At 33.1% G+C, this 14,629-nt stretch overlaps 1 protein-coding gene across 3 annotated transcripts in view; it reads right to left on the bottom strand.

The window, feature by feature from the left end:
• Positions 1–14,629, bottom strand: part of LOC114349379 (serine/threonine-protein kinase Genghis Khan) — a 217,796-nt gene that overhangs the window by 38,499 nt on the left and 164,668 nt on the right. For all 3 annotated transcript variants that reach the window (XM_050648108.1, XM_050648111.1, XM_050648109.1), the window contains 6 exons: positions 14,093–14,276; positions 10,535–10,723; positions 5,941–6,126; positions 5,439–5,547; positions 4,783–4,957; positions 3,401–3,631 (listed from right to left, as the gene is read on the bottom strand). In XM_050648108.1, coding sequence (XP_050504065.1) covers positions 3,401–3,631; positions 4,783–4,957; positions 5,439–5,547; positions 5,941–6,126; positions 10,535–10,723; positions 14,093–14,276 — 1,074 coding nt within the window. The remainder of the gene's footprint in view (positions 1–3,400; positions 3,632–4,782; positions 4,958–5,438; positions 5,548–5,940; positions 6,127–10,534; positions 10,724–14,092; positions 14,277–14,629) is intronic.

Genomic DNA, 14,629 nt, shown 5'->3' with positions numbered 1-14,629 from the left:
TGCATTATGCTTTATAGCAAGCTGAGCATGCACGCTTTGTTTTTTCATCTTTGCCTTTGCAGAAATAACCTAGTTTCCTTTATTAGATTTGTGGGATGTTGTGTTGTTAGGTCATTAACTTGAACGCACACTTCATCGCAAACCTCACACATGGGTGCTACATACCCTAGCCTGTATTCAATAAATTTTCTTGATTGAAAATATTGCTCAAATGAGACCGTAACTACACACCCGTCCTTGGCAGACTAGAGACTGAATTTACATAAAGCAGCATTACCATTGAAATGCAGCTGCGGAAGCTACATGCAGTTAAGTGTCGCGATGGGTATCTCACACCCAAGTGTGAGCTTCCAGGGTTAAATTTAAGCAAGTTACGCTCAAAATAAAGTTGGTACCTTTTGTTTTGGCAAAAAAAATCGGGAAGACCACCCCCTAATTAGCAACTTAAATGAAATTAATCGTTACCGCTCCACAAATTATTTTACTTATGTTGTGTTTATATGATCTGTAAGTTTCATTGATTCAAAGTGCTTATTTTTGAAAAAAATTGGTTTCGAAGAAAAATTTTTAAAAATTTTAATTTTGAAAAATATGCTTTTTTCAAATAACTTAAAAATTGTTAGAGATACCAAAAATCTCGAAAAACAAAAAAAGTCAGCATTGCTTTTCTGAATATCATGTATTTTTTTGTTTTTCTGTTAGACAAAAATTGATTAAGATTTGGTGTTTCTAAATTTGCATACATTCGTGATCAGTGACTCGTTTAACCCCTTTTAACTACAGCCTTTTCAATAATAAGGACTTTGAACCGATGAAACTTACAGATCATACAAACAATACATACAAGAGTCAAGAAACTTTTGAAGTCGTAACGATTAAGTTCATTTAAGATACTAATTTGGGGGTAATTTTCTCGATTTTTTTACCAAAACAAAAAGGGACTAACTTTATTTTGAGCGCAACTTGTTTACTTTTGATGCTAGAAATTAAAAAAAAATGAAGCTTTTTTAAACACGAAGTAGTTTTCAATCCTAATAGTAAATTATTAATATTGAAAATATTAAAAATATTACTAAAAGATTTTTAAATTGAAAACTTATTGGTACACTTTCCTGGTGACACCTCCAAGACTTCTACAATTTGCAAGTCAAATGGATGCTGCAGTGAAGACGAGAGGGAAGGAATTCTACACTATGCAATTCACATCCCCCGTCTGCAGCTGGTAAAGTTCCAACGGAAAAATGCACCTAGTTACTCTACGGAGTAATACGACTATAAAATAAAAATGTATGCCATTTTTATTCAGTTGCAATGCGAAGGCAAAACAATCTAACTTTTCAATTAAACACTTTAAATAAGTTGTAATGAGTTTTCCCCGAAATGTGCTTCATTTTTGGTTATTTCACGTTAAAATATTCCATTTGGAATTTGACGAATATGAACCTATTTTTCATTAGCTATAACTCTGCTTCTACTAGGTATAGAGACGTGATATATACACCATTTTTTAAAATTTTTTACAGGCTATATTTTTGCTAAGAATGTTTTTTCGACAAAATACTTACTATTTGCGTTATTTGCGAAAAACCGTCTAAAAGCGTGGTTATTTTGTTGAAAAAAATGAACATATTCACTGCCAAATAACTCGAAAAGTATTGACTTAGTGAAAAAACTTTATAGAACAAAAGTTACTTAAAATTAGCCAGTTTATCCATTTCCTGACTTACTTTGGACGAATATGTTTTTACGCCCAAGAGGGGGTGAAAACCACCCCCATGGCAAAAGCACATATCGGCACAATATCACTTTTTTTCTTTGACATGTTAGCTATGTGTGTGCAAAATTTCATGTCAATCTAAGCGGTTCTTTAAAATTTAGAGGTTTTGCGATATTTTACCGTTAAAGAACGGACTAATAGAGACGATAAAAAAGGTTCACTTCCGCGCGATTGCACAACATATCGCAAGTGATATATCGTTTGAAGTGCTACATGTCGGTCGCCCTCATGATTTGTTTCATACGATATTTCAAACTGTTAATATTTCAGGAAGAAGAGAAGACAGTTCTGTGATTTTTTCATTAATTAGTGAAAGCTCGGCAGAGCATCTGGAACTATTCCCTTGCTGCTTACAGTAAGACAGATGTGACGAGCACTGTATGAAATGAAATTGCATCAGAAATAAAAGATATAGGTCTTAGAACTTTAATAATTCGTGTTGATACAGCTCTCTGGAAACAACAGGTGAGCTATGGTGCGCGTTGATAAGATTATAAGGATGTATCCAGTATTTTTTTCTTCTCAATCTACGCCTAAACCAATAAGCCACTACAAGGTCTTCCTCATTTGTAGAGATGTTGAAAAAGTATCTATTCGTTGCAAAGTACTCGTTACTTACGAATACCGAAAGTAACGATTACTATACAGAGAGGCAAATCGTTACTTTGATTACTCTGATTACTTCGTACCAATCGTATCAGAGTGAGTAACGACTATTGTATCTACATTTACTCTGATTACTTCGTACTCTTTGATTACTCTTATTACTTCGTACCAATCGTATCAGAGCGAGTAACGACTATTGTATCTACAACCAGTACACTTGATTACTTTCTACCAATCGCATCCCAGCGAGTAACGGACGGGACCGGTATTTTATAAGTGTTATGGAATATCGTTATCGGTATGAAGCGTTTTAAGGGTGTGAGCCTCAGCGCCTCACACTGTGAGGGTGAGGAGAAGATAGAAGATGAAACAGAGGGAGGTATAATGAGGTTAAAGTATGTAATGTATGTCATTAACAAAGATCGAATGCGAGAACCCTATATTTTTATTTAGATCTATATCTATACCTATACAAAATACCTACCTACTGAGAAATACGATTCTCGATATGATTACCGGTACTCAAATACAAAAGTAATCATAATCATCAAAGTAACGAATACTGTAAATGATTACTTTATACAAAAGTAACGATTTGTAACAAATACTCGAAAGTAACTATAATCAACATCACGACTCATTTGAGCTCATACTGTTAACTGAAATGAAATGTGCTTCCATCACCTTCGCATGGCCGCCCGCGGCGATTTATCGTATGCTCTCTTTGAACGTTCCTAGCAATATATCGTGGCGATAAAATGTCGCTTATCGGCTATCGCCCGAGTATGAACGCCGCCGTATAAAGTATCTCCTCCATAAGTTTGTACAGTCAAAACACATTGGTTATAGTCTTCCGCATGAGACATATGGAAATTGCACTTTTTAGAATATGGCTTAGAATAAGGCAAATGCTGCCCATGTCAGGCCTATTTGCCTCTGTATTTTATGTGTTTCATAAAATATTAACATTTGTCAATTTTTAATTACCTGGTACTAGTATATTCAAAATAAACATACCTTTATCATTTCATGCAAAGACGACATGCTACCGATACTAGCGGGATCGGGAGAAGGTGATTTATCAGATGATTTGGGCAAGGCTGGGGGTAAATCCCTTGGTCGAGGAGGTGCAGCTCGTTTTGCTCCATTGTGGGCGGGAAAATTCGGTCTGATAGGAGTTGGGTTCGAAATTTCCGGCCTCTTTCTTTCTCCGTGTTTCGGCGGTAATGGTGCAGTTTTTGTTGGTATCTGTAACAGAGAATGAATAAACAATATCTATTACGAAAAGGGAAATATTCCATTAGATTACATTGTCCAACAATTTATTGAAGAGGGTGATTTATCGGTAAGAACTAATTTTAAAACTGTCAACTGTTGTGAAATTCCACAATTTTCACAAACTCCACAACAATATGTAATAAACCTCATTTAATAAAGAATCAACTTCCGAGTGAATTAAAGGCATTGTCATCAATACATACAGTCCGTACAATATAGACACCGTTGCACGTCATCCGCGTCATAGCACGTGACGTCACATTATACCAACACGAAATATTTAAGTGGTAGGTATGTTCCTTTTTAGAATCGTTTAGCCGAGTACACTGGAATTAGAGGCACTAGACATATTTTATTATATAGGAATAATCCAATACTAAATAATATTGGAAGATTTCTATTAATGTAAATTTAAAGGAACATACCCCAACTTGATTCATTTAATTTGTATAAGTGGAATATAAAGCAATTAACTACTCTAAATGGGAAATAAGCCATAATTTAACTAAAAAATGATTTTATTAACGTTTATTTTGACAACGACGTCCAATTTGGACGACGAAACGTTAATAAAATATTAACAATTTAGCCACATTCCCATTTAGAGTAGTTAATTACAAAAATGCCACAAGGAAATAGCTTCAGAAGAATATAAAGCATTTTTATAAAGCACACTTGTTCGGATCGAACAAAGGTGACATTTTGGCATAAATTGGCAACATTTATTTGATAGTTGCGGTGATGACACTTCAGATTTGTTTTTATTCTTTACTATAAGTATTTGTTTTATTATATTTATTGTTTTTATTATTTACTTTAACGTTAGATTATAACTTAATTCTTGTTTTCTATTTCTAATGTTTTAAATTATTTACATTGAATATTAATTTGTTTTGTTGTATAATCCACTTCCGCAATAATTATGTGATATATCTGATTTAAAATGAATTCAAGATTTTTTTGTAATTGGGCAACTTAGATCTCTGACGTAGATAATGACGTGCAACGGTAAGTATATTGTAGGGACTGTGTTCATGTTTTTCAATGATATGTAATATTTACTAGTATTTGGATATATATTTACTCTGTGAACACATGTTAAAAAAGTAAAGCATGCTTACCCTTTGAGGAGGAGTAGTGGCAGTACTAAATGGATTATGTTCGGGTAACTGGTCTGTACGTGTGGGCGTTAGATCTATTAACCGCTGGCGCTGGATTCCATCTCCTGGTCCCATATGACTGATATGGTTAAAGTTGGTTGGAGCTGATATAAGCTTAGATCTTCTATCGGTACTCCTGTTGGAGAAAAGGATCATTTTAAAACACTAATTAGAAATAAGACAAATATAGAGTACATTTAATATTTCGTTATGACCCGATGCTACGCCTGCTCTGTATTATTATGTGGAAGTGAAGCTTGAACTTAAAAGAAGAAAGCTTTTGAAATGTCAACGTATAGACGCTTATTTGTAGATTTTTGGGACAAAACGTCAATAATATTTACCATTCAGAAGAGAAAATTACAATGTGTTGGTCATGTAATGAGAGGAGGAGGATATATCCTACTCCATACAGGATAAAATAGAGGAAAAGAGATCGAGAGGAAGACGAAGAATCTTATGGTTAAAGAACATCCGTGAGTGGTATGGCTACATCTCCATTGAGCTATTCAGGGCGGCAGCATCAAAAATAAGAATAGCTGTAATGATTGCTAAGTTCCGGCGGTAGATGGCACCATAAGAAGAATATATTAGACGTGATATGTATCAATACTTACATGCGTTGGGTTCTATTGCCTTCTCTTAAAGAAAATCTTCTTCTCGTTTTATGAATAGTTCTCCCATCTCGGTCTAATGTAACTATGTTATCAATATTTAAAAGTTCTCCTGAAAACAATATTCGAATATAAACGAAAATAATATATAACGTGAAATGATATGGTTCTTATTATTAAATTATGAATCCCGTCTTGTATTAGGTACATGAAGTATTATCAAAACTCCAGTAACACTATCTAAACAAGCTCTATTAACAAAGTACATAGTTCAGGAATCTTTCGAGGCAGAATATTTCGAAAGCATACACAGTCCGTTAGAATTTCCAGGTGAGGAACAGCAGAACAAACTTTTTCAGAGGAACATGTTTATTAACATGTACTTTTACAGTTTAACAAGTCTTTTTCTGCCTATTTTGACGCGACATTTAGAAATGATTAGACATATAAATAAAAATATATAACCATATATCTTATATTAAAAATACTATCTAATGATACTTACTTTGATGAATATTGGACAAATAGAGAAGGTGTGCTAGATCGTTCAGGACACATAAAGTCAGACTGCCGCTATCGTTTAATGGTTTCGCTTTCTTAATATTAAGGGTCTGGACCCATTCTCCCGTCGCACAGTTAAATATGTCTATGTGGGTATCACTATAAACTACTAAATGTCCGTCTCTATAAGCTGAAAATAGAAAAAACTTGATCAAGTTAAGCGGAATGTGTAAATTTATCAGTTCCATCAGTACCCACGTATGAAACATATACCTGAGCATGATTCAGTTAATTAGAACATTGATAATATTCAAATAAAAACATATACATATCTAACAGCTACCTCCTACCTCTGCTCACTCCTCTATCCATAGAGGAGTGAAATAAGGATGCATTCTGTCCTCGATGTTATTTAATATACTATACTATGAACATATATCTTCGAGAAAGGAGAACAACAAGAAAGCATATTAAACAACGGATTGCGTCTAAACAACATTAAATATGCCGATGACGCAGTGTTTTTTGCAGATAGCCTAGATTCCTAGATGGTTTGCAAAGAATAACGTCGCGCATAACAGATAAGTAGAGAACATGGACTTAATCTCAATACGAAAAAAAAAAAAAACAAAAAATGGTAGTCAGTAAGCGCGAAATATTAAATACACGGCTTTTGGTTAACCAACAACCAAATGACAGGGTGAACAGCTACATATAAACTAGAAGTCAAACAATAAGAATTGCGCGTAATTTTCCCCTAGTTGCCATATTCTAAATTTGAAAAAAATATATAGGGAATGATCAGATTTTTTGACATGCCATTCCTATTACAGCGAGCATTTTATTGGCTAGAAGTAGTGACGATTATATATGACGTCATTATTATATTTGGTCAGATGGTAAATGGTAACTGACGTCTGTCATAATATTGCAGGTTAAATATAATGTCAAATTATTGTTTTTAAATTATATTTTATTTATTTAGTTTATATTTTAACAACAGTTTATTTTTTTCACCGACTTCACTTTCCCTAGGATCCTTGATTGGGCTTGTTGTATGGCAGGTTTAATTAGGCGTTATTTTTAAGAAATGTTGCTGGCTAACAGCTCATAAAGGCCATAAAAGAAGAAGAAAAAATAAACAAATAAACATCTTTTTTAACCTTATATCGGACAATGTCAGTTTGACACTTATAGTAAAGATGTTATCTTTGTTTCACATAATATTCAAACATTTGTCAAGAATGTGAGGTTAAAAATGACTTGAACCACATACTTTTTGAACGCAAGAAGCATAAACACCTAACAAATCACCTAATTAAAAGAATTATAGACCAGAACATCCCACTCCCTGTAAATATTCTCTTTATTCTGTCCCTGAATAAAAAGAAAATTTTTGACTGTTTGGTATCTTTCGTGTCGGATAGTAAAATATTATTGTAATTAGTTCTAGGTATTTGTAAAATATGTTTAAAAAAATATTAAAGAAGAATAAAAAAATGAAACAAAAATTAAAAAAAAAATTTAAAGCAAAAAAACACTAAGAGGATTTAAACCTCCGAGGGGTTGAACCGGGTTGACATCTTATCGTAGTGACAAAAGAAAAAAAAAACAAAAAACAAAACAAAAAGAAAATTAAAAAAAAATGCAAAAAAGAATGCATTTATTTTAATATTAACATAATATTTTTATTTGTAAAATGTATACACTATGTGTTCTTGATAAACATTAAGTAGTGTAATATATTTATAATATTTATTAACATAGTATGTACAGTTGGTTCCTAAAAAAACTGATACCGACTCTTAAAGCGTATTTTGTAGAAAGTTGAGCAGTGTATTTTGAAGGATAAATACTTATTATTTACATACTGTCACTGTCACTGCCAAATCTTAAAATTTGTCAGATAATTTATTCTATTCAACAAGTTCAACCTCAAAAAATGGCTCCACATGCTAACAAAGAACTAAAAGCAAGAACTGTAACGAAAATTAGAAGATGGTTGGTCACTATCTGCCGTAGCGAACCATTTTAACGTAAGCAGAACAACAGTTTTTAATATTAATAAAAGATGGAGAGAACAAGAAACTCTCGAAAGAAAGCAAGGTTCTGGAAGACCAAAAATAGCTACCGCTCATGAAGATCGTACGCTTTTGGAGAGATTAGAACAGAATCCTTTTGAAGATGCGCAAACTGCAAGAATTATGTCACAGTTTCCGGGAAGAAAGACAACTTGGCGCAGAATTAAAGCATCGTGTCTTAGGTACCGAACTGCAGCAAAAAACAAGCTTATAATTTCCTCAACTTTTAGGTCTGTATCAACCAATCCAAATTGTATTCAGTTAGGTATTAAATATAGGTATATGTATAGATTTGTAAAAATTGTATTTGTACCAAATTGTGTTCAGTTATATGTATAGACTTTTAAATGTTATACATTTTCGTGGCAAAACGGGTTCTTCCCAAAGCCAATAAACCAAAAAAAAAATTGAATTATTCAGTGTATTTTTGTTAACGTGGAAATTAACTGTTATTACAGTAGTTATAAATTAAATTATGTTTATCAATTTAACGAATCAGTATCAGGATAAACATTTTTAAAATTATAATCTTTCCTTTTCAAAATCTTTACTTAGAAAATTGGGAATGTCTAAAGACGTTGTCGGCTTAAATATTTCACGAATTACTTAATTATTCCTTTGTCTAGGTATATGCCAATTTAAGGAACAATAGTTATTAAGGTACCAAGGGTATTATAAGGATAATAACGCTGAGGTCAATGGTGTATATACCGAGGGCCTTTGGCCCGAGGGATATACGTTGACCGAATGCGTTATTATATATAATACCCGTGGTGCCTTCAACGTTTAATGTCCGACTAAATTATTATTTATATGCAAAAAATTTGAATGAATTTTGAATTAATTAGTTTTCAGATAAGTACATTTACCAGCAATAGTCGTAACGTAATTATGTAACCATAGCTTTACTTAGGTTGTTATTTGTCAACTTGACAGTATTTAACTAGTTATTTATATTTAATGCTATAGGGTGTTATTTTTCAAAATACCGCCCTAGGGCATTATATATCATACTTAACTGACTTCGAAATCATGTCATTATTTGTCAAATAATATACCAGTCGGACATTAAATATTTGTTTGTCTTTACAGACTTTTAATATATTCTGAAACACGAAATATATAATGTGTTAAACATGTTTATGCCGGTATTGATTCATTAAATTGATAAACATAATAACTTCAATTATAACTGTAATAACAGTTAGTTTCCACGTTAACAAAAATAAACAGAATAATTCAATTTTGACGTTACGAGTTGTCCGTTACGAATTTGTGTAGTTACGAACTGTCGCCGTTACGAAGTGTCGCTGTTAGGAACTGTCGCCGTTACGAGATGTCCGTTACCATTTTCCGGTTACGAATTGTCGCGTTACGAGATGTCTGGTCACGTTCAATACATCGACAACCGGCCTATGCCGAATAACAGCAAGCAATGTTAGGAAAGCCATGCTGATTGCCAACATCCGGAACGGATAGACACCGTAAGAAGAAGAAGAATATCTGGTCACGGTTAGCGAAGCTGCCAAGCTATGGTAGTTACCGGATATTTCTAAATCACCGTAATTAAATCACTGGTAGTTAAATGATGTTCCATCACTAATTGTCACTCATGAGGTCTTATTTTTGGGAGATGTCAATAAAATTACAAAATGATCTCTATCAGAAATAATTTCTGATAGATATCAGAAAAAATCAACTATTTCAAGCTTCGGAAAAAGTAGGTCTTAAGATGAACTTGGAAAAAACAAAAGTAATGACGAATACACCGAACATTACAAAAACAACGTTGAATGACATAGATTTAGAAACAGTAAGCGAATACATCTACCTGGGACAGATAATGAAAGTTAACAAAGAAAACCAAACTGCCGAAATTACCAGAAGAATAAGGTTAACGTGGGCAGGATTTGGAAAACTAAGTTGGATCTTGAAAAACACTAAAGTAGAACAATATTTGAGAACCAGAGTTTACGATCAGTGTATCCTCCCTATACTTACGTATGGTTCACAGACGTGGACACTCACCAAGGCCAATATGGATAAAATAGTAAAGGCACAGAGAGCGATGGAAAGATCAATGCTCGGGGTGAGGCTCATATGTAGACAAAAAACAAATAAATGGATTAGAAGCAAAACCAAAGTAAAAGACGCAGGAGAACATGTTGAAACACGCACAATGCCCGACTGAAGGATAAAAGATGGAATCACGAAATACAACAATGGAGACCGTGGTTAGGAAGAAGTAAAGGAAAGCCACAAATGAGATGGGCTGATGACATAAAGAAGTTTGGAGGACACAACTGGAAACAGGTGGCGCAAAATACACAACACTGGATTGAATTGGGGGAGGCCTATGTCCAAAGTTGGATTACTTAAGGCTGAAGAAAAAGAAGAATCAGAAAAAATTCAATTGATACGTTCGATAATAAAAGTTGGAAGACTACCAAATGCTTTATTTCATTCTCGTATAAAGGAATCATTTCCTTCGACAATCAACTTTAAATAAATACTTACCTATTGCTATAGGAACTGCAGGGTACATCATTTCTCGGTCCCTCGATCTTCGACCGTGTCTATCAACAAACGCTGCTAGAGTTCCAAATACTAAAAGGTATTCATGCCTTGGTAGTTCTATGACCCGCATAGCTTCCACAGCACTACACATTATTGTAGAATATAAAGGATTATCAGGATGCAGTAACGCTGAAATAAATAAATTTCATATTATGTAATGTGTGTAATAATATGCAACAGTAATTTAATAATACATACAGTTGTTCCAACGCACGGTGGTTCCAAATGCTGAAAAAGTGGCCATGAACCTTTAAAAGCGTATATTGTTCATACACTTCGGAATTACTTTCACCTGGTGGATCCAACACGGCGGAAAGAAATTGAAAATACATATCTATCAAAACGCAAATTTTTTTGTCAAATTGGGTAGTTTAAGGTCGCCGATTACAAATCTAACATTTTTTTTTGCCGAAAGAAATTCGAAAATTTTATTATAAGCGCATATTTTTTAAAATGTTATATAATAAGGGACTTTCGAAATTGCTGATTACCAATACATTTTCTTTTTGAAGTATAAAATTTAGAGCATATTACTTAGGTACAACCGCCCATAAATATGCTACAATCGCCAGAATCATGTAATATGCGTAATTTCGCACTTTTGTATTCAAACAACTACCAGCAATGCATAGACAGTTAAAGGCTGCTAAACCAACGTGATTCTGTATCTTCTGACTATATATTTTGAGATTAATAAACATTAATAGCAGTGTTATGTGCTTTTTGAATGTATTACGAAATTTTGATTATTTAAAGTATATTTTTACTATTTATTCATTAACAAATTTTGTGCATTTATTATTATCAAATCTTTAGTCAAATTTTATGTTACATTAATACATACTTGAAAAAGAAGAATCTTCTTTACAGCAATAAAACTGATAAACTACAAAACGTTTTACAGCGTTTTCAATATACGCGTTCTTTTTTACTTTCACTGCCGGCCAAAATAAGGTTGTACATGGCTCACTTGTCCCGGAGTTATGAATAAAAATACATCAAGTCCGGTCTTTATACTTGCATATTACGATTCTACGGTAGTATGAGAAAACAACTGTAAACATAAAATTTCTCAAATAATGACTTTTTATCATACCTCATGACCACGTTTTCAGCATTTGGAACCACTGTGCAACAGATCATTGCACCAATGTAATGATTCATTTTCAAACAAGTTAAATCAAAACGTTAAGAGGCGTTATATATATATATATATAAGAGGCAACAGTAGAGATCAACAGGTAGCAACAAACGCGATCCAAGATTGCGGCTGTAATTTTGAATATTTTGTCGAGATATTCCGCACACATATTCGTAGTATAATAAAGAATGGCGGTACAGAGCCCAATTTGAGAAATATGTTAGTATGTGGAAATTACTCTATAACTATATAAAATATTGCAAAAAGGAGCTTGTACCGCCATTAAGAAGAACAAATAAACTTTCTTCAAATAACCTTTTTTATCCCATGCCTAGATTTTGTGTCATATTGGACCTAATAAAATTTTTTATCTCTAACAACTAATCGAACATATTATAACTAAATAACTGATTAGTCAACATAGAGAAAGTGTCACTGTCATTTTGACAAACCTGCGTGAGATTTCTGTTCTGTTATCTGCATAGGGATTACGAACACTCCACGGCGCCACGGTATAACATGGCGGATACAATTCGTATCGAGTGTTTGTAATCCCTATGCAGATAACAGAACAGAAATCTGACGCAGGTTTGTCAAAATGACAGTGACACTTTCTCTATGTTGACTAATCAGTTATTTGGTTATAATAGGTTTGTTCTAGCATCAGTTTCAAACGGTTTGAAACCATCAGCGAATAGTGGACCAGCGCGAGTAGAGAGGATAGCACTGGTGACTGTATTATGTTCTCTCACTGACCAACTGTTTGCTGACGGTTTCTGACTAGTTTGACTGTTTGCTAGAACAAACCTATTATGTTCGATTTCTTGTTTGAGATAAAAAATTTTACTAGGTCCAATATGACACAAAATCTAGGCATGGGATAAAAAAGGTTATTTGAAGAAAGTGTATTTTTTGTCCTTCTTAACCCTTAAACGCCCAAGGGTGGGTAAAAAATGTCCACCTAATGCGTATTTCCTTGTAACATATTTATTACGTGTTTAAAAATTTTTCAAAAATTATTTATTGTTAAAAAGACAGCCCTTTATCGAATGTTAATTTGGTTTTACCGGTATTTTTGGAAATAAAAGTAATATCTTAGTTAAATATGGGTGTGCATAAAAAGTACTTGCTTGGTAAAAATTGTTACTAAAGGTTTCTATCTAATTTCTCGTTGGTAGGAACATAATCTTTATAATTATCGACGTATAATTACATAATCGACATAATTATCCGCCAATGAGGAGGCTGAAAGGAAGAATGTGGAGAAAATCGACAAATCTGAATTACTGGCTTTTACTGGTATTTTAATTTTGTTGTACATTATAATTTTGTTGTAAGGTTTGTAAGTTGTTTATATTAATATATTAGAAGATGCTGTGTTTATTAAGCATAATATTCTTAAAATAATCCATTTCCAACAACTCTCAATAAATATATTGGCTATTTTCGAGGTGGACATTTTTTACCCACCCTTGGGCGTACATGGAACCTAAGAAAGGTTGGGCGTTTAAGGGTTAATGGCGGTACAAGCTCCTTTTTGCAATATTTTATTTAGTTATAGAGTAATTTCCACATACATATTTCTCAAATTGGGCTCTGCACCGCCATTCTTTATTATACTACGAATATGTGGGCCAAATATCTCGACAAAATATTCACAATTACAGCCGCAATCTTGGACCGCGTTTGTTGCTACCTGTTGATCGCTACTGTTGTCTCTCAAGTAAAACGTACGTGACGCGTCGGCATGTACTGTCAATGTAATTATTAGGAATTGGCTATTATCCCGGTAGACGTATTTTATAAAGTAATTAATTTAACTCATTTTAATAAATTCTATAAAAAAACTTTTTATCTGATTATTAGAATTTGTACATACAATATTAGATTTGTCGTTTACAAGTGAATGCACTACATTTTGTACATTTCATAGATGTATACGACTTAATTTGTTCACTGTAACAATTGCAGCATCTACCACGTTTAGCAGTATTTTTGTCTTCTTGGTGAGGAACTAGTTGCTTCGGAAACATCCTGAACAGAAACTCGGCTATATCACGTGGAAGTATGCACTATTCACAACAAAGTGCAATAACTAATTGTATTAGAATTTCATGAGACCATGATGGATACCCACTGAGGATTAACCAATAAGGGAATTTTAAAAAGATCACGTACATAACATATACCGTTAACACTTTACCTAGAAAAATTAAGTTTACGCAGCAAATAGCTGCGGCGCGCCCGGCTGTTAGTTAAACTGCTTGAAAATCATACCGACTATTACTAAGATAAAAATAAATATAGAACGGTAGTAAATAAATTAACATATCTCGTAAATAAGAATATATACTTACATATTAACTGTTGATCACCACTTTGAATATTGTAAACGGTAAATGACGAAGGTGATCCAACACATAATCGACCATCCGATAATAGTTGAAGAGACTGTACAATGACTGGTAAACCAATTTCTCGTACCCTCTGGTGCCTTGTTTTCGTACGAGTTATTTCATAAATAATAATTACTGAAGAATTCTGTTGAAACACACAATAAAATTATTTATATAACATAAACTGTTTTATGGTTAAATCATTATATTTTAGATCTAGATACTACTGATTATTATCCTTTTTTAACTATGAGATATATTTCGTATGATTTATTTTTGATATCTAGCGGCATCAAATTCATCCATTCCAAATACATACTATTAATTTTTCTACGAAGCAAATTTTATGGCTTTTGTTCAGACTATAAAGGTTACACAAACGCACTATATAAAAATAAATAATTCTATACTAATAAGTAAAATAAACATATTCTTCACTCAAGATCAAGGTAGGTATAATAATATGTTATAACTATCCTCATAGGTTATATTATGTGT

Source organism: Diabrotica virgifera, chromosome 4 (assembly GCF_917563875.1).
Source record: "Diabrotica virgifera virgifera chromosome 4, PGI_DIABVI_V3a".
Classification (NCBI taxonomy): Eukaryota; Metazoa; Arthropoda; class Insecta; order Coleoptera; family Chrysomelidae; genus Diabrotica; species Diabrotica virgifera.
This window is presented reverse-complemented; position numbering and strand designations above follow the sequence as displayed.